This window comes from Pholis gunnellus (assembly GCF_910591455.1).
Source record: "Pholis gunnellus genome assembly, chromosome: 20".
NCBI lineage: Eukaryota > Metazoa > Chordata > Actinopteri > Perciformes > Pholidae > Pholis > Pholis gunnellus.
In genome coordinates, this window is record NC_136547.1 from 5,204,742 (window position 1) to 5,229,087 (window position 24,346).

At 41.7% G+C, this 24,346-nt stretch overlaps 2 protein-coding genes across 2 annotated transcripts; one reads left to right on the plus strand and one right to left on the minus strand.

Moving 5' to 3' along the window:
- The first annotated feature begins 2,573 nt into the window (after positions 1-2,573).
- Positions 2,574-17,465, plus strand: ift74 (intraflagellar transport 74). Its single transcript, XM_079181320.1, has 19 exons — positions 2,574-2,706; positions 3,503-3,644; positions 3,798-3,846; positions 4,009-4,107; positions 4,411-4,471; positions 4,974-5,033; positions 5,193-5,254; positions 11,339-11,477; positions 11,762-11,824; positions 13,505-13,648; positions 13,958-13,998; positions 14,480-14,559; positions 15,078-15,131; positions 15,577-15,674; positions 15,792-15,918; positions 16,034-16,197; positions 16,372-16,497; positions 16,934-16,994; positions 17,172-17,465. The coding sequence occupies exons 1-19, from the start codon at positions 2,578-2,580 to the stop codon at positions 17,285-17,287; spliced, it is 1,815 nt and encodes a 604-aa protein (XP_079037446.1). The 5' UTR covers positions 2,574-2,577; the 3' UTR covers positions 17,288-17,465.
- Positions 6,711-10,866, minus strand: LOC306712180 (leucine-rich repeat-containing protein 19-like). The gene is made up of 7 exons (XM_079181321.1): positions 10,806-10,866; positions 9,240-9,350; positions 8,879-9,129; positions 8,550-8,661; positions 8,371-8,458; positions 7,283-7,447; positions 6,711-7,150 (listed from the first exon to the last, which is right to left on the minus strand). The coding sequence occupies exons 2-7, from the start codon at positions 9,339-9,341 to the stop codon at positions 6,855-6,857; spliced, it is 1,014 nt and encodes a 337-aa protein (XP_079037447.1). The 5' UTR covers positions 9,342-9,350; positions 10,806-10,866; the 3' UTR covers positions 6,711-6,854.
- Positions 17,466-24,346: the final 6,881 nt, after the last annotated feature.

A 24,346-nucleotide genomic window follows, 5' to 3' on the forward strand; every position in this document is an offset into this window, starting at 1 on the left:
GGAAGTCCTTATACTGTGTTGCGTCCAGGTTCCCCTAGACCGGGCGTAACACTTTTCACAATAAAATGAACGAATGTGAAAAGCAAATTCCTTCTTTAAGCTGAAAAGGACAATTTGTCCGAAGAAGAATGTAATAGATTTTTTTTTTCTGCATTGTAACATAAATGTACATTATTTCTGCTCTTGAGAAACATTTTAAGAACTCCAATATGTTGATACTCTTTGAAAAAAACCTGCTTTTTGTGTGCTGCCAACCTAAAGTCCTCACGTGAAGTCATTCGATCAGAGGAAACGCTTCGTCAGGCTTCACGTGACGAGTATGTTGTTTGAAATTCTGCCTCAAGTTAGTGTGTGTGTGTGTGTGTGTGTGTGTGTGTGTGTGTGTGTGTGTGTGTGTGTGTGTGTGTGTGTGTGTGTGTGTGTGTGTGTGTGTGTGTGTGTGTGTGTGTGTGTGTGTGTGTGTGTGTGTGTGTTAGAGATCTCAAGAACTGTTCTGATCTACTCAACACTAATATGGGTGTATTGCTGTGGACCCAAGGGAGTGCCGTGTGGAACTTGGTGCACGTTCCATATGAATACACTTTGAGGGCTCGGTGGACTGAGTCGACAGCGTCGTCTGCAGCGGGCTATTCCGCTTTGCTGCTGGATGCTGGATAATGTCTTCCCTTCCCTCGAGTCGACGAGCGATGAGCGGGATTTGACGATACTGCACTACCACTCCGGGATCAAGCGATCGGAACCGCTACGAATGGCCAGCTGCTCCGAACAGGCAGCAATACTGAGAGCCAGGCCCCAGAACGAGCTCTAGTCTAACTAAGCAAAGCATCTCATAGAAACGGCACAGTACATACTAACGAACGCAGTATGCAGTACACACTGAGTTCGTCAGTAAGATACTATGTTATATTGATTACTTGTTTCAGTATGTTAAGCCAGGCTTATCTTTTAACCAAGCTCTAAAAGCTCTGCATTGTTCTTTAATAGGTTTAGTGAAATGAAAGGGGGAGAGTGTGCTTAATCAACCACTGTCTGCCTAAGAACCAGCTCATAGAAAACACCTGTGTGAGTTTACAATTATGTGACAGAGACAATTCGGCGCAAATTCATACCGGCCCCTGCACCTCCCACTCCGTGACGGAGTGCGTTCCGTTAGTAATCAACTCAGATAAGCTCAGGTTTTTTATGAGCTGTTTGGTTTTAATATACAACACTTTACACCCAGGATCTAGCTTTTTTTCGACTAGACAAGGCTATATTGGATCCTAAACGCAACGACTGCCACTTTCTAGTTTTAGAACACTATTATTGCTCCTCCTGACATTATTATATTGCCCAAATGATTGATTTACACACATTTGATGCATTGCCAGTTACAGTTTATTATACACGGATGTTATACAATCATAATGTACATACCAGAATAGTCTCAAACTATGGAGACTGCAGTCATTCCAGATGAAGAACTCCGCAAACCCGGCATGTGGTCTGCCTGTAATTCCACTGTTGGACGGAGCGGGGCAGCAGCACACTTTTAAACTAAGTGAGCTACTAGCCTGCTTAACTCCAGGAGAAGAAGACAGTTACTAGGGTAACGGCAACATCATCTCGGGTTGCTGACTTTCTAGCTAACGTTTTAACTGTTAACGTTAATTGACTTTTTCTCTACTTTTCTGACAAGTGAACTTGCAAACAAAACAGCCTTTTTCCGGTTGGAATTTTAGAAACATCTATTGTCAAAGAAAACGACCAAGAAGGAGTTTAAGGTACGAAACCATTGCTAGCTAGTCGTGCTACTCCGAGGTAACGCGCTAACGCTGAAGTTATTTCAGCTCCGACTAATGGAGATGTAGCGTTGACTAAACAAAGAGTAAACTAGAGTTTAGCTCTAGTGCACGTTACAATACGTCGTACAGATAACGTTAACCTTTCTGTAACGTTACATAGCTAACGCTAACGCCAATCAATAAAGTCAATAACGTTACACTATACAGTCATAACAAACATTTAACTAACGTCACTTCTAGGCCAACGTTTTCTTAATATTTGAAATTGCATGGTCACCAAGCGATCTGATATTATTTGTATCTGCATCTTGGCTTTTATTGTAAGCGTTCGTCCTTTAACATGTGTGTTTAAGCTAACCAGCAGCAACGTGAAGCACAAAGCAACGTTACACACTTTAACAGAAAAGCAAACTCACATCCTTCATAGGATCACATTGACAGACCACACAAAGCCTGTCTTATAGCTCCTCTGATTTTGCATCACTGGTGCAATTTTGTGACTGATTTTGGTTCACAAGCCTCAAAACTTCCCACATAGTGTCAGGTGAGTGTTGCCAAAATCGACAGTCCCATATCAGAAAAATGGTCTCGCACATAAAAGTAGAGGAGTCTCCTCAGATGCAAAGAGAAGATGTATTTGTTCCATGTGCAAACATTACTAACAGTGACTTTGCTGTAGCAGCACAGGCTGTATGGATTTCCTTCCACCCAATCAGCAACACCCATTTGAATTGTTACTTGTTATTGGTAATGTTAACTGTCTATGTTTACATGTATACTGGCTTTAGGCATCATGGCGAGTCAGCGGCCTCCCTCCGGCATTGGCCGCCCATTGAGCCGCAGTGGATCTGTGCTGCCTGGCGCCGTCCGACCCCCAACCGCCGTCCGACCTCCTCCTACAGCTATCCGTGTCGCAACTGGGGTAAGTCAACTACAGCTTCCATGCATTCTAGCTTTGAGATACAAGTACTCTTCCTGTGAGTATATCAAGTACTTTTCTACAGTCACAGCACCAGACTAACTAGACTAGCAGAGGTACGAAAGGCCCAAAGTATCACTCAGTGCCCTGGCCTCTGATGGACATTTGTAAATCTTAGATTGTGCTTGTCCACAGATAGTTTCTCAGTAAGGTGGATCCAAATTAAGAGAACTTAATTTTATATTTTGTAAAACACATTTTTAAAAAAAGTTGTTTCGTCAAACTTTTTTCAGTTTTAAATCATTACCTAGAAACTCATAAGGATGGAGTTCCATACAGTTTGTATGTGTAGTGGAGAGGAACACATTAACCTTTGCACGCTGTAAACGAGCAGCTGAATTATCTCTTTTCCCCTCTCGTCTCTGTTTGACCTCACTCTGTAGCATGTAAAGTTATTCAACAGTATCTAGTGATTACATGGTCACTTTCTTTCATTTCTCAATGTCTGTCATGGTGGGGAAACGTGGAACCAGCATCTCATGGCTCATGGCTCATGGCTGACTTGGATGCCTGGAAAGTTGGAAGCTCTTTGCTCTGACTGAACAAGGAGACACTGGGTTCAGCACTTTTTCTGGCACAACTAAATTCTCGTAGCTTTTGTTTACCTGTTAGCAAAGTTAACCATCAAACAATAATGCAGTGTTGGTAACCAGCTGTAACTTTTAACACTATAGCTCTCTTCAAATGAGCAAGTAAAAACCCAGTCTCATGGAGTTTCATTCTCTAATCCTCCATCCAGATGGTTCCAGGTACAAGCGGTCATCCTGGCATGAGGGGCGGAATCCCCATCGCCACCCCTGGAGTCCTCTCAGCGCAGATCAAAGTGACTGACAGGCCTGTGACCCAACAGGGGCTCAGTGGCATGAAGACTGGCATGAAAGGTTAGTCTGAAGTGACGTCAGCTGGCACTTTTGTTTTTAAAAGATAGACATATTTTTATGGTTTTATGTCACTGTGAGCCACTTTGAGCCAACAGATGTTAAGTCTCACCTCTCTTTCTCTTCACCACCTCCTTCCTTCTTCCACCCCACAAGGACCTCAGAGACAGATTCTGGATAAGTCCTACTACTTGGGCCTTCTTAGGTAACACATGCTACTGTTAGTTCTACCATCACCATCTGAATTATGCAGCCCTGATGGTATTGCCTTACACTATGCTGTGTATTCCTTAAACACCCTGTCGGTACACACTGGTCAATTTGACCATTTCAAGGTGAACATCTTTTCTTCTTGTTGTGCTGTTAGGAGTAAGATCAACGAGTTAACCGCAGAAACCAGTAAGCTGCACAAAGAGATTGACAACTACAACCAGGAGAATTCTGTTTATCTCTCCTATGAGAAGAGGTGAGTGGCGTTTCTGCTTACGCTGTAATAAATGAACTGACTATGGTCTGGTGTTTTATTCAGATATACTGCATTCCACAGCCTTCAAATATTCATAAATATATGAAGAAACACTCAGCGACCATTCGAAGCGTCAATCAGAAACCTCAGTAGAGGTTACAGTCCTCATTATTACCTAATTGCATATGAATATGAGGGCTCTTGAATATAGGATATCATAGTATTAATTAATAAAATAATGAACAATCGCATTACAGCATGAAACAAAAAATACAAACTAACAGTTGTTGTTTTCCCCCTTAGAGCCGAAGGCGTGGCTGCAGAGATTAAGGATCTTCAGGGCCAGCTTGCTGACTACAACATGGTAAATGGCTGTAAAGTAATAAAGCTTTAGCCAGAGTCTATAATGATCTTTAATGAGTAGACACTCAAACAATCCTCACCTCCTACATCCTGGATATGACAAGCAACCTGTGTGTGTAATAAAAACATCAGAACAAATATTCTTACACTTTATGTATTGAGCTAAAGTTCTGTATAGTGAGTGTATACTGTGTGTGTGTGTATATATATATATATATATATATATATACAATGCAAACACCAATAGAATGGGCTCAAACAAATGACGTGCAGGAAAGAACCCCCACCCGGCGCAGCAGGTAAAGGATGCTAAATGGTTATTTATAGTCAGTGAGTTTCGATCAATAAAACCTGAATATCAGCTGTGTACTTCAATCTTCTGGTATAATACAAGGTGTCTAAAAAGTCTTGAAAGGTTTACGATTGACTGCGCTCGCTCTATTTCGACGAATCCCACTGATATGCAGCTTAATTGTTTGAACGTGTTCTATTTGTGTTTCCAGCTGGTGGACAAGCTCAACACCAACACAGAGATGGAGGAAATGATCAATGACTACAACATTGTAAGTATACCATGTAAGCAATGTGGTAACTATTCTGACACCTCCTGCTCAATGAGAAGTCCAGTCTTAGGTGAGATAAAGTTGGCTGGTCAGACTGTTTTAAATATAATGAAGATGCCCGTTCATGCCTCTCCTTTTCCTTCCTCTCTACCCTCCCAGTTGAAGGCCCACAATGACAGCGAGGCCGAGAGCATTGATAGCATCTTCACTGAGAGGAGAGAGTAAGTATTTGGTAGATGTTTAAACTATGGTCATTGCAGAGTATTCTCTTTTGGAAAAATGTCAATATTCTTTAGATTGAAATGGTAATAGAGGAAAGCTTAAAAAGCTTTTTGTATTGAGTTATCTTTTCATGCTTTATCAATTGGTGTCATCAATGATCAATTGAGGAGATGTATTTATTGTTTGGATATCGTGGTCATGTGTTTCGGTAATGTTAGCTGCAGTTTACAGTTGGACAACGATTTCGTCTACAAAATGTTGCACAAATCAACCATCTTAATTGGTAATCTTTAATTGGTTTTGAGTGCAGCTGTAAAGATGACGAGTAGCTTCAAAATGACGTCACATTGCACAAACCGACTGAAGCAGAGGAAAGCGTGGTAGCTAGCGTTAGGCCCAGGAGCTAAAAATGAAAGTATAAGCACCAGGTGAGTGATACCTTGAGTCAAACAACACTTCAACCTAGTACAGACTTACAAGGGAGAGTACAGGAGTAGTTCCTTTGTCTAAAAGAGAGAGAAATCTGTGCAGTTCAGAGACGGCAAGTAGCAAGCTCCTCGTGACCGGAGTAACATCTTTGCTTGCATCTTGGAGTAAAACTCGCTCTTCAAACTAGTGCCATGCAAAGCCCCACATCTGTGCTTTATGTTAGTCAAAGTATGGCGAGTGGGCCTTACATGTTACATGTATTTGTCAGCCGGCAATAGGGGCCTGTTAAGCTTGGTGTGCAGTTGCCTTAGTGAAGGCGTGCGCACCAGAAAAGGACGTAAACACGGCCGGCGCGTGGGGCGCGTAGGGTATGCAAGTGGAATTTTTACAGTAGTTACCCGATAAAAGCACTATTTACACGTCGAGGGATTACACAAAGAAAGACAATTGTTTTTTAAATGCTTTAGAAACAGGAGGTCTTAAAAAACTTCTGAGTAAATATTTTGCAGCCAAATCAAACAGTCTACAGGATATTCAGGCTTTGTTTCGTTCTAATGCTTTTAATAGTTGATTTGTTTCTTTACAGGACTTGTACACAGGTAATATGAGTTTACAGATGATTACAATCCCTCCTCGTCACTGTGGAGGTTAGTTTATGTTTTTTTGCCGGTTCCACCTACAGTCTCTGGGCACATCTATGAGTTACACTCGATGTCTTTATGATTCCTCACAGTTCACTTTGTTTGTAAGCCCTCTGGCGTTTCAGAGAATAATGCCGCACACAGAATATAAAGGCCTCCGTTCATGCTCTGAGCTCCGCTGAAGCTCATGCTATAGAGCCAAGCGACGGTATATACAAAGCTTTAGTTCAGCAACAGCTCAGATGTTATAGTTGTAGTAGAAACGGTTCAACACTCTTACAGTACGAGCCACAGAGCCAGGACAAGGTTTTATTGACCCCTAGAATGATAATACATAGTTAAATGATCTTATTTAGATGTCAAATTATCCACCTTGTACACTGAACATATTCCATCTGGAAGAACTATTCTTCTAGAACAATCTTTTTTTTTTTTTTGAGTAGACAAGTGCCAGATTTTCCTTTTTGTGATGATTGCCTCCTCGTCTTGTCACTGGTTCACCAGCTGCTGATGTCTCCCCTCCTGCATGTCACTCTTCGCTCTTGATGTATGGGTCCTCAAAATACCCATCCTCCTCCTCCTCCTCTATCTGCCCATTCTCTTGTTTGAAGGTGAATGTCTGATGGTTCACGTGTCTCCCTGTCTCTGAGAAGACTGTTGACACAACGTCCTCCTCTTGGCGCAGCCGCCGATGACGGTAGTTGTGGAAGAGCTTGTACAAGGAAGGCCCCTTTATGGCACAAACAATGAGCAGGGAGGTGCACATCGCCAGGGCTGCAACACATCCCGCGAACTTCCACGTGTTGCCGAGCACAGGCGTCGGGTCTAGTTAGGTTTGCATGATGGAGACAGGGAGGGGAGACCAGTCTGTTAAGCTTGTTATGTACAGCCACACAGAGGAGAAGTTAAAGAATAGGAAAATAGGTCAAATAACCCACATCTCTCTCTCAGTCGTACCTTTATTGATGTTGAGTTTCTGGCTTGAAGAATTTTGAGAGTTGGCAGGTTTCTGTGGGTCTGTAGTGAAGAGGGATGGTGGTGATGGGTAACACATCGCTGCAGCCTGCAAAAGATCTCTTCCAGCCTGATTTTCTGGGGAAGCGCAGGTGATTTGTTTCCCTCCTGTAGAGCCACACACATAAGAGTAATGTCATAAATGAACATTCACTTAAGCCCCTTTCAAACATGCAGCCCTTTGCATTGATCGGTCAGCGATTTTGATTCATTCGTTTGAATAAGCACCCTGGTCACTTTGATGTAAACGTAACAATGGCCTCTTTCCCACTGGACAAAAAACAACTAACATCTGGCTTTTGTCTATAGTTAGAAAGGTTAACGTTTGCATTTATTCCTGGGACAAATGACTGCAGTAGTCACAGGTATTTATCGGCTCCATCTTCAAACGATGGAAGCATGACACGCTATTGTTTTCATCATTTTTCCTGCAGAAATGTTTTCTGACTTCTGCAACTCGTCGTCATCTGAGCCACAACATTGGAACATTTTCACTGGCTTCCATAATACTTTCTACTGTTTACCAACCCTGTTTTTGTCCGGCGCGTTCGTGACGCAGAACATCAAACACCAGAAAAAACCCAGAAAGGTTACTCGTCTACTGGCAATGGGAAAGTAGTCTATCGCCGATTTTTAGAGGGTTAAGCTGCGTTTAAAGAAAGCTGCATGTATGCACTAAGCATGCACTAGTTGAAAAGGTGTGTATCACTAGTTTGGACCCACTAACATTTCCGTAACAGTCTAAACAGCAAAAGTCTGATTTGAATGCCGTCGGATTAACATAAAGGCTGCAGCAGCACGAGGTACAATATGGAAGTCTTGTTCCGCCTTCTAAGATGATTGTAGTACATGTATTATCTGAACCGTCGTCTCTTATACAGAAAATCAAGTTGGAAAACACTGACGGAGGTTATTTTAAGGCGTTGAGATCAATGTTCTCAGATCAGATCCTAAATATAAGTATGCCATCTGAACTAGAGGGGCTGAGCTATAATACTGAAACCTTAAAATTGCAGAAAGGACATGTTTACCAACGGTAAGTCCGGCTGCTTTGACCTCTGCAATGCTGCTCAGCAGTGGACAGGAGCAGTTCCAGGGGTTACCTTGTAGTTTCAGCACCTAATGAGACCAGGCCGGGTTAGGTTAATGGACTAATAATAACTTGGAAAGAGGCAAATGCTTGGCCCCAGAATATCCCAAAGGGGTTTACCTGCAGATTAGTCAGCCGTCTGAATAGCTGTGTATGGAGACTTGTCAGCAGGTTGTGGGACAGGTCCAGTTCGCTCAGGACGTCTAGGCCAGAGAAAGACTCTGGGTCCAGGCTGCAGTAACACCCAGTAGAAGCATCAGTTGTAAATGCAGTAGTTATAGTGGCAGTGGAAGTACAAATGCTGTCACAGTCATACTTGTACCAGTGATGCAGTCACCTAATCAGTAACAAACATTCAGCCTGATTTTCAAACGTCTGGAGCAGTACAACCTTTACAGTGTGTTCAAAACGTGTTCAAATAAGTATGTAGAATGGAAATCTTTATTTACCTGCTGATTTTGTTCCTGGACAGAGACAATACTCTGACGTCTGGTACCACAGAGAAGTACTTGGCTGGTATACTGGTCACCAGGTTACCATCCAGGTGGAGTTCTACCAGTCTGGGATAGCTAGCCAGGGCTAGTCTGTCGGTCTCATTCAGAGTAATCAGGCTCCCCTCAACCACCAGTTTAGTAACAGAGGAACCGTTGCAACTGTGAGGAATGACTCGCAGAAGCTTGTCGGTCAAGTTCTTTACCTGCTGATGGACAGTTATTACAACAGATGAACCATCATCGCTCTGGCTGAGTTTCAACAAAAACATGTATTTCCAGTGCTAGCTTAACAAAAATAAAATAGAAGATGTCCTACCAGTGCGTCCTCTTCCACAACCTTAGCATGACTTCCCAGTATAGTCGCTGCTACCACTGAAGTCAACCACAGCAGTAGAAGAGGTTGCCGCCACCCGTCCATTATCCCACCCTGAAATAACAGAAAGCACTCTGGGTAATCAATACGTTTATGAATAGTCTCCTCTGTTTTACCTGGGATGCTGAGCGAGCTTTAGTCTGTTTGCCCAAACAATCATAGCTCTGACCAGCAGCCTGTAATCATTAAAACCAACCTTCCTTTCATTACAGACGTTGAGTTTGCCTACATGATCACTTTGAGATCAGCTCTAGGTGAGTTCTAGGTGAGATCAGCTCTAGGTGAGATCAGCTCTAGGTGAGTTCTAGGTGAGATCAGCTCTAGGTGAGTTCTAGGTGAAATCAGCTCTAGGTGAGATCGGCTCTAGGTGAGTTCTAGGTGAGTTCAGCTCTAGGTGAGTTCAGCTCTAGGTGAGATCAGCTCTAGGTGAGTTCAGCTCTAGGTGAGATCAGCTCTAGGTGAGTTCAGCTCTAGGTGAGTTCAGCTCTAGGTGAGTTCAGCTCTAGGTGAGATCAGCTCTAGGTGAGTTCAGCTCTAGGTGAGTTCAGCTCTAGGTGAGTTCAGCTCTAGGTGAGATCAGCTCTAGGTAAGTTCAGCTCTAGGTGAGTTCAGCTCTAGGTGAGTTCAGCTCTAGGTGAGATCAGCTCTAGGTGAGTTCAGCTCTAGGTGAGTTCAGCTCTAGGTGAGTTCAGCTCTAGGTGAGATCAGCTCTAGGTAAGTTCAGCTCTAGGTGAGATCAGCTCTAGGTGTGTTCAGCTCTAGGTGAGTTCAGCTCTAGGTGAGTTCAGCTCTAGGTGACCCAGAGGAGAGTAGTCGGCCCTCGGCGTCTCTGGGAGTGAGAGACCGAGTCAACAGCCACAGGAAAGCGGATTCAGTCAGCCCAAATATCAGCACCAGTAGCCACATAGCGGGCAGCTGTGTCTAATCTGTGTAACAACAACAACACAACATTTTCTGATCAGGCGGGGGGAGTCAGGGCGGCCCCCTGGGATCAGACCCCCCTGCTTCTGGGGTTTGCACTGGCTGAATTTGAACTAGCTGTGTACAGGGTCTCCTGGAGCTGACAGGATAACCGAGACCGGATGTTGCACAGAACGGTGTCAACACCTGAATCAAACTATGACCCAGACATGAGGTTTTCATTAGCACATATAAAACATATATTGGCGTTACAAATGTGCTTACGTGTTTGAGCGTAAAACTTGAGATCAGAGTACAGTATCTGTATAATCTCTGATGACTGCGTTATGTCCTTCTAAAAAGATTAAAAGAACTCAATTAAGTCGACTGGAGTCTCTTATTTTCCTGATACCTTTTTGAACTTCTTGAAACAGAAATTCAGCGAAGAACAAGCACACCTTTGTCAGCTGAATAACCTTTAACCTGCATGCAGTGAAACGCCCATCGCTGTCCTTACTGTTGGTTCTTTAACGTATTATTTGTCGTCCCAGGCTCCAAGTGTTTTCTGTCACTATTTTATTTTACTGAATAACAACAAAAGACACTTACCTGTTCTTCCAGGGGCAGGTAGATGGACCTGTCGCTGCGATGCAGCCAGCACAACAAATGAACTTTGTTCCCTGTTGTAAAACGTGTATGCTGACACGCATCGTTTCTGTTTGATGAAGTCACGCCTCCTTTCTTACTTTGGTCAAAGGTATATTTAAGCCTTGTTGGACATCTAAATAATTAGATAATACAGCAAATTAATGAATAGGATTCATGGCTATTGACAATTAAAGTATTAACTAAATGTAAAAGTTATCACAATAAAGGAAAATAAAGGACATTTGTAAGGGGAGGAGAGAAGATAGGAGTGTACTTTGAAAGAAAGTAAGAGGGGTTTAAGGAAAGGAAGTGAAGGTAAAGGAGAAGGAAATGTCAACAGAAAGGAAGCAGTGATATACTAAATATACATTTACCGTCCATCTGGCATCTCTCCCTCCCTTTCTTCTCTGCATCCTTTCTTTATCTCATCAATGCTATTGTCTAAATAAAGTTAAAAACGAACAAAAAACTCTTCCACCCTGTTTGTTATGCAGGAGAGAGGAGGCTATCCGGGCGATCGAAGACGAGATCCGGAGGGAAAGGCGCGTCGCTGACGAGGTCGTCCAGTCAATGCCGGCCGCAAAGCAAGAGAAGTACTTCACCATGACAACAGCCAATGAGGAGCTGCTACAGGTTTGAATGTAGTTTTGGCGTAATATTGTCTTCTCCTCATATACACGAAGTATCAGTGTAATGTTTGCACGGTTCTGCCATCGTCGGGTTGGTTTGATGCACCAAAGCGCTTGTGGTGGTAGACGCGTTATTCTTTAAGGAGCGGACTGTTTCCATGGTGCTGCAGTGATGATTGGTTAACATTCCTCATGCTGTAGTTTAACACTGGTGTCATTTTTTCCACCACGTGAAATAGATGTACCTAATGTCCTTCATCTTCTCCTTGCCTCCTTTTTTCTTTGTAGGAGCTAGCTGTTCTCCAGGAGGAGCTGGACATTCTGACAACCAGGAAGGAGGACTACGACGCTGTGAGTAGGATTATACAGATGGGGGATGATCAAGGCAGGCTGAATGAATTTAAGACATTTAATAATGTATATTTAATACCACGAAGAATGCAATTCAACACCTGTTGCACAGGTGACAGTATCTCACTATCATTCCTAATGATGTCATTAATGAATCCTTAAACATGACCTGGACCCAGAGGGACGGATTAACAAATAATAATTAACTATTAACATATTCACTGTACATCAGGTCAGAGGTGTGGTACAATAGAGATTCTCCAGCTAGGTTTAGTTTAGATCACATACAGTTATGGCAGGCTGGACAAAAGAGAGGCATTTTAAGGTCATAGGCCTTCCTTTAAGGATCCGTTGCCTTAGAATGAGCCCTTCATATCTACATAGACACTGGCTCTAGAGAGGGCCTTTCACATGTTTACATTACCTGAAGGCCACCGCAGGGAGGGTGAACAGTATGCAACCACGGTCTGGAACGCTAACAAAATGCCCGTAGCTAGCTAAACGTGTTCAATTTCAACATGTCAACGGATTATTTTATCACCTCAAGTCTAACAGGGCTGCAGTTAAAAACTGAAATGATGATGGAAGTTATCTGTTAGCCAGCTGATGTTAGCTATGTGTGAGCAAGTTGCTGTAGTTAGTTTAGGCCCTTGCGAACATAATACTGCTTAGCTTTCTGATTTATGCACAGTGACATTTTAACACAAGTTGCACGCTGTCAAAGGTTTTAGCTTAATTTACAGATTCATAGTTAGCCTCAAACTGACATTTGGACAGAATGTTTGCTGCACTGTAGGTCTGCATACTGAGGGCCAGGATCCACAGTTGTCTTCCTGCTGATGCCTCACTTTTCTTTTCTTAAGGCTCAGGGTTTCTGTTTGGCAGCTTATAGAAACATAGTTCTGGGTTCTTTACCCTGTCGGTAGTGCATCCCATCACACAGCAGCTCTGAGGCATTTTTCTGTGCCTTAAAGCGCTGATGGTCTTATTGATTTATGGAGGTCATGTAGAGGCCTCAGTATTGAATTGAGACTGTTTCATAACCACTTAAACGTTCCTGATGGTAACTTTAAATGGGCTCTGTCTCGATTCAGTTGATTGCAGTCTGCAACCTCACCACTAGATGCTTCACACTGCTCAGACTTTACCCTGAGGAGGGAGGAGAAGTAGGAAAATGCACATGTGAAGTAAATGCCAGTAGCTTTTCAGTGACATCCCACTGCTGAGTGCTCTACGGCGTAACCACGGTATAGACGTTGGGTGGGATCCAAATGAGACCATTCTATGATATTTATATACTTTAACAAATAGTTTTGAGGACTACATTGACCGCTTGAATTCACAATTAAAGGAATAGTCTGTGATTTATCTGAGACTTCATCCTTATTTTATTCAGGTGCTTACTGTTTACTGACACCAATTGGAATGTTGCCTTTTCCAGCAGCAGTAATATTTTAAAAGAACAGTGGCCTTGATGATCATTTTTTATTTGATGAAGTGCTACTAGTGTTATTTATCTCGACGATGACTGGTCATCGATGTATGAATGTTTGTGTGAATGAGTGGAAGAGAGACAAGTTGTAAAGCACTTTGTCTGCTGTGTAGACGCAGTCCACTTAACCACTTACCATCAGCAGTAGCAGGAGTGAATAATCCAACCTTACATTGTCCTCTGTGCAGGAGCTGTCCCACTCGCACGTAAAGCAGGAAGTGGTTCGTCTTCATGAGACTCTGTCAGCGCTGAAGGCGAAGCGTGACGCCCTGGAGGCTGAGCACAAGAGCCTGGGCTCCCCACAGGAGGAGAGAGAGCAGATATTCAAACAGGTTAGCTTCAACTAGCTGCAACAATGCTTCAAAGGCAGCAGCAATGTTTTATTAAACTGATATAAGCTGCATTCATAAAAAAAACAATATATATTATATATATATATGTATATATATATATATATATATATATATAATAATATTGTTTGACAAAACGTCTTCATTTAATCTTGCCTCTTTGATGAGGTTAAAAGCTGCAGAAACCAGACAGATTTGAGATCATATGAACTATTTCAGTAGAGGTTGTCTTGATACAGGCAGAGTTTGGGTTTGTAGAGAAACCATTTAAGCTACAGTTCTGTTTTCCAGGTGAAGGAAGACAACCAGGAAATCGCCAGCATGGAGAGACAGTATGTACCATTGGTGTCGCACCAAAACTCTGTGTTTTGCTTTGTTGGCTTTCATTTTCTTTTAAAATGACTTACTTAAATTAGAAGTGAAACTCTGAGTTCCTGTTCTATAACTTACTTGGATTAAGTCAAGTCCAATGATGTTGGAAAGTCAATTTTGCAGCATCTTTTGTAGTTATCAAACCACGTGTGGTGGTGTTAGTAGTCTGCTCTCATAAAATGATCCACTTGGAAGTGAGCGGTAGAAAAACCTTCCGAAAACAAAGAGTTTCATATTCATGAAACCTGATCAACTCATTAAGATAGCGAGCGTGTGTGTGTGTGTGTGTGTGTGTGTGTGTGTGTGTGTGTGTGTGTGTGTGTGTGTGTGTGTGTGTGTGTGTGTGTGTGTGTGTGTGTGTGTGTGTGTGTGTGTGTGTGTGTGTGTGTGTGTGTGTGTATGTGTGTGTGTGTGTATGTGTGTGTGTGTGTGTGTGTCCAGGCTTACAGAGATCAGGGACAGGATGGGACAAATCACAGAGGAGATCCGGCAGCTGGAGCAGGACTCAGAGGAAGCTCAGGGTAACACTGGATCGCAGCTTTCCATTTCTCCCTAATACATGCTTTTTAAATTCCCTCTAAAATACGTTTCACATCTGTTATCTTATAGAATAATTTTTATAAACCAGGTGTTCATTGTCAATCTCTTTTTCTTTTTGAAGGCTGACACTAACTATCATTTGTATTAACCATTAATCTGCCGATTATTCTCTTAATTAATTGCTTGGTATGATTTAGAGAAACATGCAGATCACAAAGCCACAGACGACGTCTTTGAACTGACGTATTCTGTCCGACCAACAGTCCAAAACACAAAGATAAAGACATACCAGCAAATATTTACATTTGAGGCTCTGGCATCATTAAGTGTGTCGCTGTGAAACTGCTGTAGATTCATTTCATTGTTTCTTTGCCAAACTCGTACACACAAAGTATATGACAGTGCTACCAAATGAAGTATGCATTTGATAATAATATTGAATAATGATATCATTGCTTGCTAAACTATGTAAAATAGTTTTGTTTAATCTGTCCATAAGGGGAGACTCAGCAGAAATACAAAGAGCTGAAGAGGAGACAGGAGGAAATTGACCGTAAGTTGAACATTTGACAGTTTAAATGAGCAAACCTGAGTAGACATGGCTCATAGTGACAATATCAATAATCACTGCATTATTTACTCAGTGCCTGATATGATGAATGTGTCACTACTGTGGGTTTGACTATTGATGCTTTCGTGTATTCAGCAGAACCTAGGAGATAATAATAGTCTCTGAGAAACAGTCATCAATAATAAAGATGTACTCTCATAACAAAGAAATGAGAGGTTACGATTCTAGGTTACATATTCTCTATATTGAATTCATATAATGTGGAAAAACACACTTTGCAGTTTTGGAAACTACCACCAGGTGGCGTAGTCGGCTTCCTTTCAAATCATGACCCATCCTGACATAAGAGCATCAATACGTCTGCATGACCAGATAGAATCACATCTATTATATTATAGTAAGACATTCATTCCCTCCTGTGTTCCAGGGTACCAGGAGTCATTCGAGGAGTCCAGGGCTCAGGAGCAGGACAAGATGACACAGAGTCAGGAGAACATCGTCTCCCTCCTGGAGCACTGCAGCAGAGTGAGGAAGAAAGGGGAGAAGTGGAGGAGGGAAGGAAAGGAGGGTAGGTGATAGTGAGGAGACACAGAGAAGACTAAGTGTGTCCATCTATGTGTGTGTGTGTGTGTGTGTTTGTAGAACATGTTGCGGCTGCATCAGGTGGATACAGTGACAGCCAGTGAGCTGAGGAACATGCAGGAGGTGCTGGTCAGTAAGGAGACGGAGGTGGTCCAATCAGAGAGCACTGCCAGAGGACTGACAACTGGTAAGTAACACACACACACACACTTTGTCCGGGTAAAGTTATACCCCCTTTAATGAACCTAACATGCCAAAGAAGCCTGTGCTCTCTTACAAACTGTCACTCCACCACCACCCAGAGTCCCAGCGGCTGCAGCAGGACCTGGAGAAGGTGCAGCAGCTGGAGGGGAAGATCACAGGTGAGCTCAGCACCCTGAAGGAGCGCGTCAGAACCATGGAGACTGAGCTGGTCACCTACCGAGACCTGGACGCCCTGAGGCACACAGCCGAGGAGAAGAAAAAGGTAGCAAGTGCAGCAGAAATAGAGAAAACGGTTCACTGCATGCAGCTATGTGCTACATGTGCTTTTCGATTTACAGCTATCAGTGCGGATCTTTAAATGCTGCTGATTAATTTAACACAACTATCTGATTCTGTTAAACTGTCGGCTAACCAAGTGTATGTTGCTCTGGTGCAGAGACTACAGGAGGACCGCATATCGCTGAGTCAGCGTCGGGATTCCTTCAGACAGCTGTTGGAGGAAATGAACCAGAAATATGAAGCTCTGAAGACGACGCTGCAAGAAAACGAGACTCACGCTCAGGTCAGAGCATTTCACACTTTGCCTAGAAAGACGTCAACGACTAGCACAAACTAGCTACAGACATGTTTAAGTGTAGTAAGTGCATGCCATATTGTTTTCGTGAGTTATGATAAAGATTTAATTTATTATACGCCTTATGTGATCATTTTTTTTTGTGTATTCAAATGCACCTGACACATTGAGGAAAAACTGTGATAAGCACTGACGCGTCGCCTCATCTCTACATTGTCTTATTTTGTGGTGTTAAATTCATCTGCAGTCACCGTCCATACACAGTGTTAGATAATGACCTAATTAGCATTTTGACACTAGAATTGTGTACTTATTTGAACATGCGGGGTTAAAGGTCATGGTCACAGAAGTGTGTACCTCTACTGTTATCCTGCTCCGTACTGACTTTGTGCATGTGTTGGTGTCTCTGTGCTTTATGTTTCAGCTGGCTAACCTTGAGAGGAAATGGCAACACTTGGAGCAGAACAACTTCGTAATGAAAGAGTGTATCCTTCTGAAATCTGCGTCTCTTATCTTTGTATTCATTTTTTTACTCCATGTTTGTTATCTTGTTAAAGTGCCGACAACTCATCGCAGGTCTGATATGTGATTGGTCGCTGTAAAAGCCACCTGTCGCTGTAAAAGTCACAGCAGTGATTCTTTTCCTTAACTTGCCGGATCAGTCATCGCCTCTAAATCTCAGGAGAGTGACTACGCCTCGGTCGCCAAGAACGTCTCCCAACAGGTGGCGGAGTACAACAAGAGTCTTATCGACTTCCTGCAGAACAACAGGAGTTAAATACACATTTCCAAAATAAAAAGCATGTTATATTTAAGACGTCTGCAGTCTGACGACACATTTCAGGTAACGTCATGATAAAGCGGTTATTTTAAAGACAGTTCAATATTCAGTTTATAAAGTTTTTCAGTTTTTGATGAAAATGTCACTGTTTTCTCCGTTAGACAGTAGCTGCTTACCGTCCAAAAATACCTAAATGTGTCTTTGTAGTCTTAGTTTGAAAGTATTTATCTACTACATTTTGTATTTAAATGTAGAGGAGATTTTGCTGTAATCCATGTCACTACTTTGGGTTTCTGTGCCCCGGTTATTTGAATAAAGAAGTTTTGAGAAAAATTGAACTACTGCAGTTTGTGATGTCCCACCTCCACTGTTGCCTTAAGTTTTATTGATATGAATATATTCAACACTGCACATCCTCCAGTGATACACCTGCCAGGTGTTTGTATTGGAGAGAAGATAGACATCGTTACAGCCGAAATGTCCAAAACTGGGCGACTCACACCAAAACAATAGCGCTACCGGTAAAAATGTACATTATTGTCCTAAAATCCTGTTACCATTAAAAGTATTTAATGTGATTTCATACTAGCTTTGACTAACATACTATACTACGGCTTTTTTGAAAAACTACTATAACTATTTATGACGTACATTACTGTGATTTTTGTAAGACTTTTTATTACATACTACTGCATTACTTTTACATACTGTACCATGTTTTATGACATTATATTATGACTTCTTCTGACATTCTATCCTCAGACGTTTTATACATTTTTTAACATACTATACTTTTCCTTCTTATGACCATGAGTGACTGTACTTTGCCTTTTCATGACTTACTATTGACATACTATACTTTGACTTTTACGACATACTATTATGATTTTTAATGATGTACTATACCTCAACTTTTTATGACTTTTAATGACATACTATACTGTGACTTGTCTTTGACTTTTCTCTACATACTATACCATGACTTATGACGTTGTGACATACTATGCTATGACTTTTCATGGCTTTTTTCAAAATTCTATACGATGACTTATCGACATACTAAACTCATTTTTTACAATACAATGACATTATTGGATTAATTACTTTTTCGACATACTGGGACTTTTTATGATTTCTTTCGACATACTATATTACGACTTTTTTCTACAAACTATAGCATGAATTTATGACTTTTTTTACATACTATAATGTGATTTTTTTATGACATCTCCGACATACTATATTATGACTTTTTAATAACTTTTTTCAACATACCATAATATGATGCATCCAATGATGTGGGAGAGCAAGTGAAACAGGCAGAGGGCCGGGTATGACGTGGGGTGTCGTGGTGAGTCTGGTCCTGATGCAAAAAAAGTCAAGGATTGATTAGCAGGTAAAGCACACGAGGAAACACTTCACTTCACTTACATCGTACTGATAGTGGTACGAATCTGAAGAGGATTGACTGGAGGACCAGTGCTTTTAAACGGCATGCTTGTTGAGTATGGCAGGCTGGCAGGTGTGTCAGCAGAGCAGAAAGAGTGTGTGATCAACTGCAACTGTGCTAAAGCAGAGCCAGAGCGCCACATCCACAGAAACACACACACCGAGAGGAGAAGGGTTGGAGGGGAGGGAGGGAGGGAGGGAGGGAGAGAGAGACACAGGGAGTAATGAAGGGGACAACAACACACAGAGGCTGAGGTGGCAGAGACCCCGACATTCACTTTTCTATGACATTTCTCAAATATATGAATTTTTTCGACATACTAACTATACTGAACTTTTCTAATACTTTTTTCACCAGACTCTGAGTTTTTCATTACTCTTTTCGACATACTTTAACTATACTATGACTTTTTTCAACACACTATACTAAGACTTTTTTCTAAACTATGACCTTTTATACATTATAAACCCAATTGTAATTGGACTTTTTTATGACTTTTTTCGACATGCTATACTATGAATTTTCTCATGACTTTTTTCCTTACTTTTTTTTACCTACTATACAATTACTTTTTGTATTTTTTTATATGCTAAAGCTATAACTTTTTTCAACCTGCTGTTGCGACCCTCTCACTGTCTTGCAGGCTGTCCTGCCCAACCTAAGCAGGCACATGGCTAACAACAGAGGGTTGTCAGCTTGATTAAGTGCTCCGGGGCTTTCCAGGCTATAACAGCTGGTCCAGATGCTCACGGTCTCTCTCCCTTCCTACAGCTGACATCCACCCTGCATTACCTTTTTGCACCTTCAACACCTCCACAGCACACATGCCACACATGCATGCACCGCTTCAATCACCGACTTCGCTGATCTGCTGATCTATTGTTTGTTTTATGTTAACACTAGTTTAATACATTATGTTTGGTTTTCAGTACAACCTTGCGTGGACACCCTCCTTGCCACGTTTCACGACCTGTTGCCCATACCTGACTAAGCTGTTTCCTGTGAAGGCGGAAGGTCATTTTGAAAAGACTGTATGCATGTAACAAGCGGAAACTGACACTACTGGCTTTTGTAGGAAAACACACGAACAATGAGCGTAATAAACGAACGGTTGTATGAGGACACCAGCGGGCGCTTGAAACGATGTCTGATGGTAAAAGTGTTCACTACATCCAATGATCCCAACAGCATATGAACGCACATACAAGCTTCATTCTCTTGCAGAGATTTCCAGGTAAGGTTATTTTGTTGTCATTGTACAACAGGGCTGCACAAGGAAATGCAGACTTCAGTCTCCACACACACATCAGATTTTTCATTTCTCGCCTCTTCAGTGGTCGTTAAAGTCACTGCTTCATGTATGATTTTTTTCCCGCCATGTCTGTTTCCAATCGCTTTGTGCTTTTAACGACAAACCTCCAGACGTAAAAACTTCTTTTGCAATATTTATTTTCAAAATTTCAGTTTCCAATTTCTTATGCACAAATGGAGAATGTGCATAATACCAGGTGGATGGAACATCCATCTACCGATTCTTAATACAATACTGCTGTGGTATGAAAAATCAACCTCAAGTCAGGTACACATTAGTCAGTATCACGTTTCAGAAGTTATCAGAAGTGAAGTTTATTTACATATTTCACAATGTAAAACGGTATTTTATGTTGAAAGAGCAAATGAAAAAGGAGAAGTTAAGGATAAAAGGTTAAGATGCCTTTACAGTTACAGTACCTGTTGCATAGTTTGACATGATTAAACAGAATACCGTCTCTAATATTGTGCTATGCATTTCCAATATCCAACAGCTCGAGACCAGAAGAAACTGCTGCACAGGGTCCTGATCTCATTCTAAAACCTGCTACTGGGTAGGAACCCAGTAGAGACCAGAAAACAGATCAGGGTGTGAATGGTCTCCACAGAGGTGTGTGCACTACACATGTTCTCTCACAGTGAAATATCCCCACAGCTCTCTGGAGAGCAGGAGGGATCACTTCCGAATTGAATATTTAAAACTGAAAACCAAATTACCCTAAAAGTGCCAAAACAGGCGTTGGTGTTGTACAAATCTTTTATAATCTTTGATGGTGCCGTCAGGGCAGTCTGTTCGTCTTTATATGAAAAGAGACAGGACAGAGGTATGTTCCTCACAGAACAAAGTAACAAGAAATACTATCAATAACGGCCTCAAACATATGGTGATCTGAGAGCCGCTGTAAATGAAGTTACATTTATTGTAATAGCAAGACATAACTACAGGCCAGATTACTCTACCCTGAAATTAGCTTTCGATAATATTTAAGTCTTGGGATTCCATATTAAGCAGGCCCTCAGGTAATCATTTCCATTAAGAAAAAAAAAGATGTATATTTTCCAAGAGAGCATATTCATCCTCCATAAAAAAGGATCAACACTTGATTTGATCACATATTCTATTTTCCTTTTTGTTTTATTGTTTTTGAATGAATTGAGCCATGCAATCCACATCATCATGTATATGTACATGATGGTGTGTGTGCTCATCATGGCTGAGAGGTTTGACAGCGAGCTCTTGTGATCGAAGCAAACCTCAAGAGGCGCTTTGTGTTTTCAGAGTGATGGGACGAAACTATAATACCTCTTCAAACCACCACATCATCATCATCATCATCATCATCATCATCATCATCATCATCATCATCAAGGTATTTACTGCACCACAAAAGTCCAGTCATCGTGTTCTTCTACAAAATGACCACATCTCTGTACACACTGGAGCTTTGCACAAACACAAGCTAAGTAAACTAGTGTAAATTCAACTGTGATCTGGATTTCACTCGTGTACTTGTTTATGTTTTATGTGACAGTTAGGATACAGTCCGTTTGATACTTTACAGAGACAGCTCCATAAAACTCAAGACTCATAATGTGTTGCAGGAAGAATGTTGCAAATACTAACTCACTGGATACCATTTTAAAGACTTAAAGCAGGCTGGCTGTTAAGGAAAGAGAAAAGCACTATTCATTGGGACAAAGAGAGGTTCCATTAACGTTGATAACAAACCACATGATGTAGAATGAAAGAGGGCTCAGTCAGTCAGTCAGTCAGTCAGTCAGTCAGTCAGTCAGTCAGTCAGTCAGTCAGTCAGTCAGTCAGTCAGTCAGTGCTGCCACCGGCTGTCTGAAACATAGATTGAAGAAATACTAGTGCTTCGTTAAATATTTCAGGGAAATATGCTTATTTACTTTGTTGTTGGATGAGAATATTGATACCAGTCTCATCACTGTCGATATATGTAGCTACAGCCAGCAGACAGTTAGCCTAGCTTAGCATAAAGACTGGGAACAGGGGGAAACAGCTAGCTTACCACCAGCACCTGGAAAGCTAATTATTTAAGATGTTAAATCTCAGTTGTGTAATCTGTGCAAATACAGAAGTGTAAAAACAACACATAGTGGCTTTAAAGGTCCACTGTCCCAAATAACATTTATAGGGTCCTTGAAGCTTCAGTGACAAATATTCCAGAATAGTTGAAGCTGTGTAAAAACAAATCATATAAAGGCCTATAAATAAACTGACCTATGACAACATATGAAACAAATGCCGGAGCTTCGCTGAGAGCAGCAACTCAACAGAAATTGGCTTTATTAACGAAGGGAAATGAAAACTGATGAAAATAGAAATGGTGCTCTTGTCAGTGTAGATCTATTCTCAGCCCGGGCAGCGAGATGAAGTGAGAAGGAGCAGGCTTAGAAGTGGAACACATCATGTTCTTCTGCCTATTGATCTCCTCCGCTCCTATTCAGGACCCTGGACAGCGCCGCACCTACACAACAAACAGCATTCAAAATGATGCCGCATAATAAATAGTGAGGGATTAAGTTTCCTTATTTCACGGCTATTTGGGGTAATATATATATAAATAAATAAATAAGTGCACTCAGTAGACTGTGACCACTGCTGTAGTGTGTGAGTGATTGAATGAATACGTCTAGACACCAATGGACTGTTAAGGTGCAGTAAAACACACTTCGTTCAAACTCAGAAACAAGCGGCGATGTATGCAGGCAATTGACTCAAAGTCGTCATTTAAGACACGTCGTACAATCTTACCAGAAACAGAATAAAGCTCAGCAAGCGGCCTGCCCGCGTAGCAGCAGAACAGCAGTGTGTGTACTGGTAGTTACGTTAGCAGTTAACACACCGTACAACAACAAACACGAGCCAACTAACAAGCGGTGATGAACACAACCAATGGGGCTGTAAAGCATCATAAAACACACTACACAACATTCATTACGAGCAGGTCTGTGACACAACGTTCCACAATGTTGTGTGATCGCTTAAACAAAGTAAACTCTATTCGTCACGCCCCAGTGGTTACGTCTAAACTCATTGTAAGCACAGCTGTATCTGTCTGACCTCTACTATGACTTCTGCTCACTGATGTTTGAACTGTAAAACAGTGGATGCTTTAGTAAAAAATAACAGATTGAGGAATATTTCAACATTCTAGGAAAGAAACACGTCTTCCCTTTCCTGCAGAGAGGGAGACGAGTATATGAATATCATGTCTGTGTCTAAAGTTCAGAATGAACTTGTTGCATCTTTGTCCGTTTCATCCGAACACAATCAGAAACGTAAAGACAGCTGTGCAGACTTTCCAACCTATTTCTGTCTGATTAAACAAATGGGAACAACATTATTGGCCTTGTATTGGTAAGTGTGTTTCTGTTTTCTTTGATTGTTTCCCAATAAAAGATGTCAGCTCTTATGCTAAGCTAAGCTAATTACCTTCTAGCTCCAGCTCAGTATTTATGTGGGTCACAAATGTACACTTTTCCTACAGTGTCAAAGTATCCCTTTTCTTTTTTCTTTACAAACCTCAGGTGCTGGAAAACGATGTGAGAAAGTGAACTCTTTTCTCACCACGTTTGCAGCTTCGAAGTCAACAATCATTTTCTTTCTGGCAGACTTTGCTTATAACGCAGGTTTCTTTCTCCTCGGTCTCGTTGTGCTTCATCGTTTGGATACGAGGTCTCCAATCATGTTTTTGATCAGATATTTAAGAAAAGTAACGCATTGAACAAACTGGATTGCAATCGAGGTTTGATTCACCCAGGCAGAAACGGTGTTACCATCGCAGCTTCCTTTCACTGTGAGAACAAATTCAGCATTTTTATCTTAAATGTACTTCAGATGTTTGTTGCAGCAGGAGAAAAATCTAAAGTTAAATCCGGTCCAGGTCAAGTGAACGGCCGAACAAAAGACATGCTGTCTCGACTCTGATTCGCCTTCAGTTTGTTTCCATTGAACGTGCATGGAGAGAAGCAACAGCTTCAGAGAAATGAGCCGAGTGGACGGAGGAGCACGGATCACTGCTGCAGCTCCTACACAACACAGCCACCGCACAGTCAGAGAGCAGAAGAAGAATGACCACATGCATCCACTTCTCTCACTCCGTATGATTCAAACATCTGTACACACATTTATCTATGGAAAGACGACCCTTTACATATTTACCGACTTATTTTAATGGGATCTAAATGCTTCTCCATAACGTGGGCCAACGACTACTTTGTTCCAGCGTCTTGGTGATGAGGATCTGCTGCTGTTTTGTGGTATATGA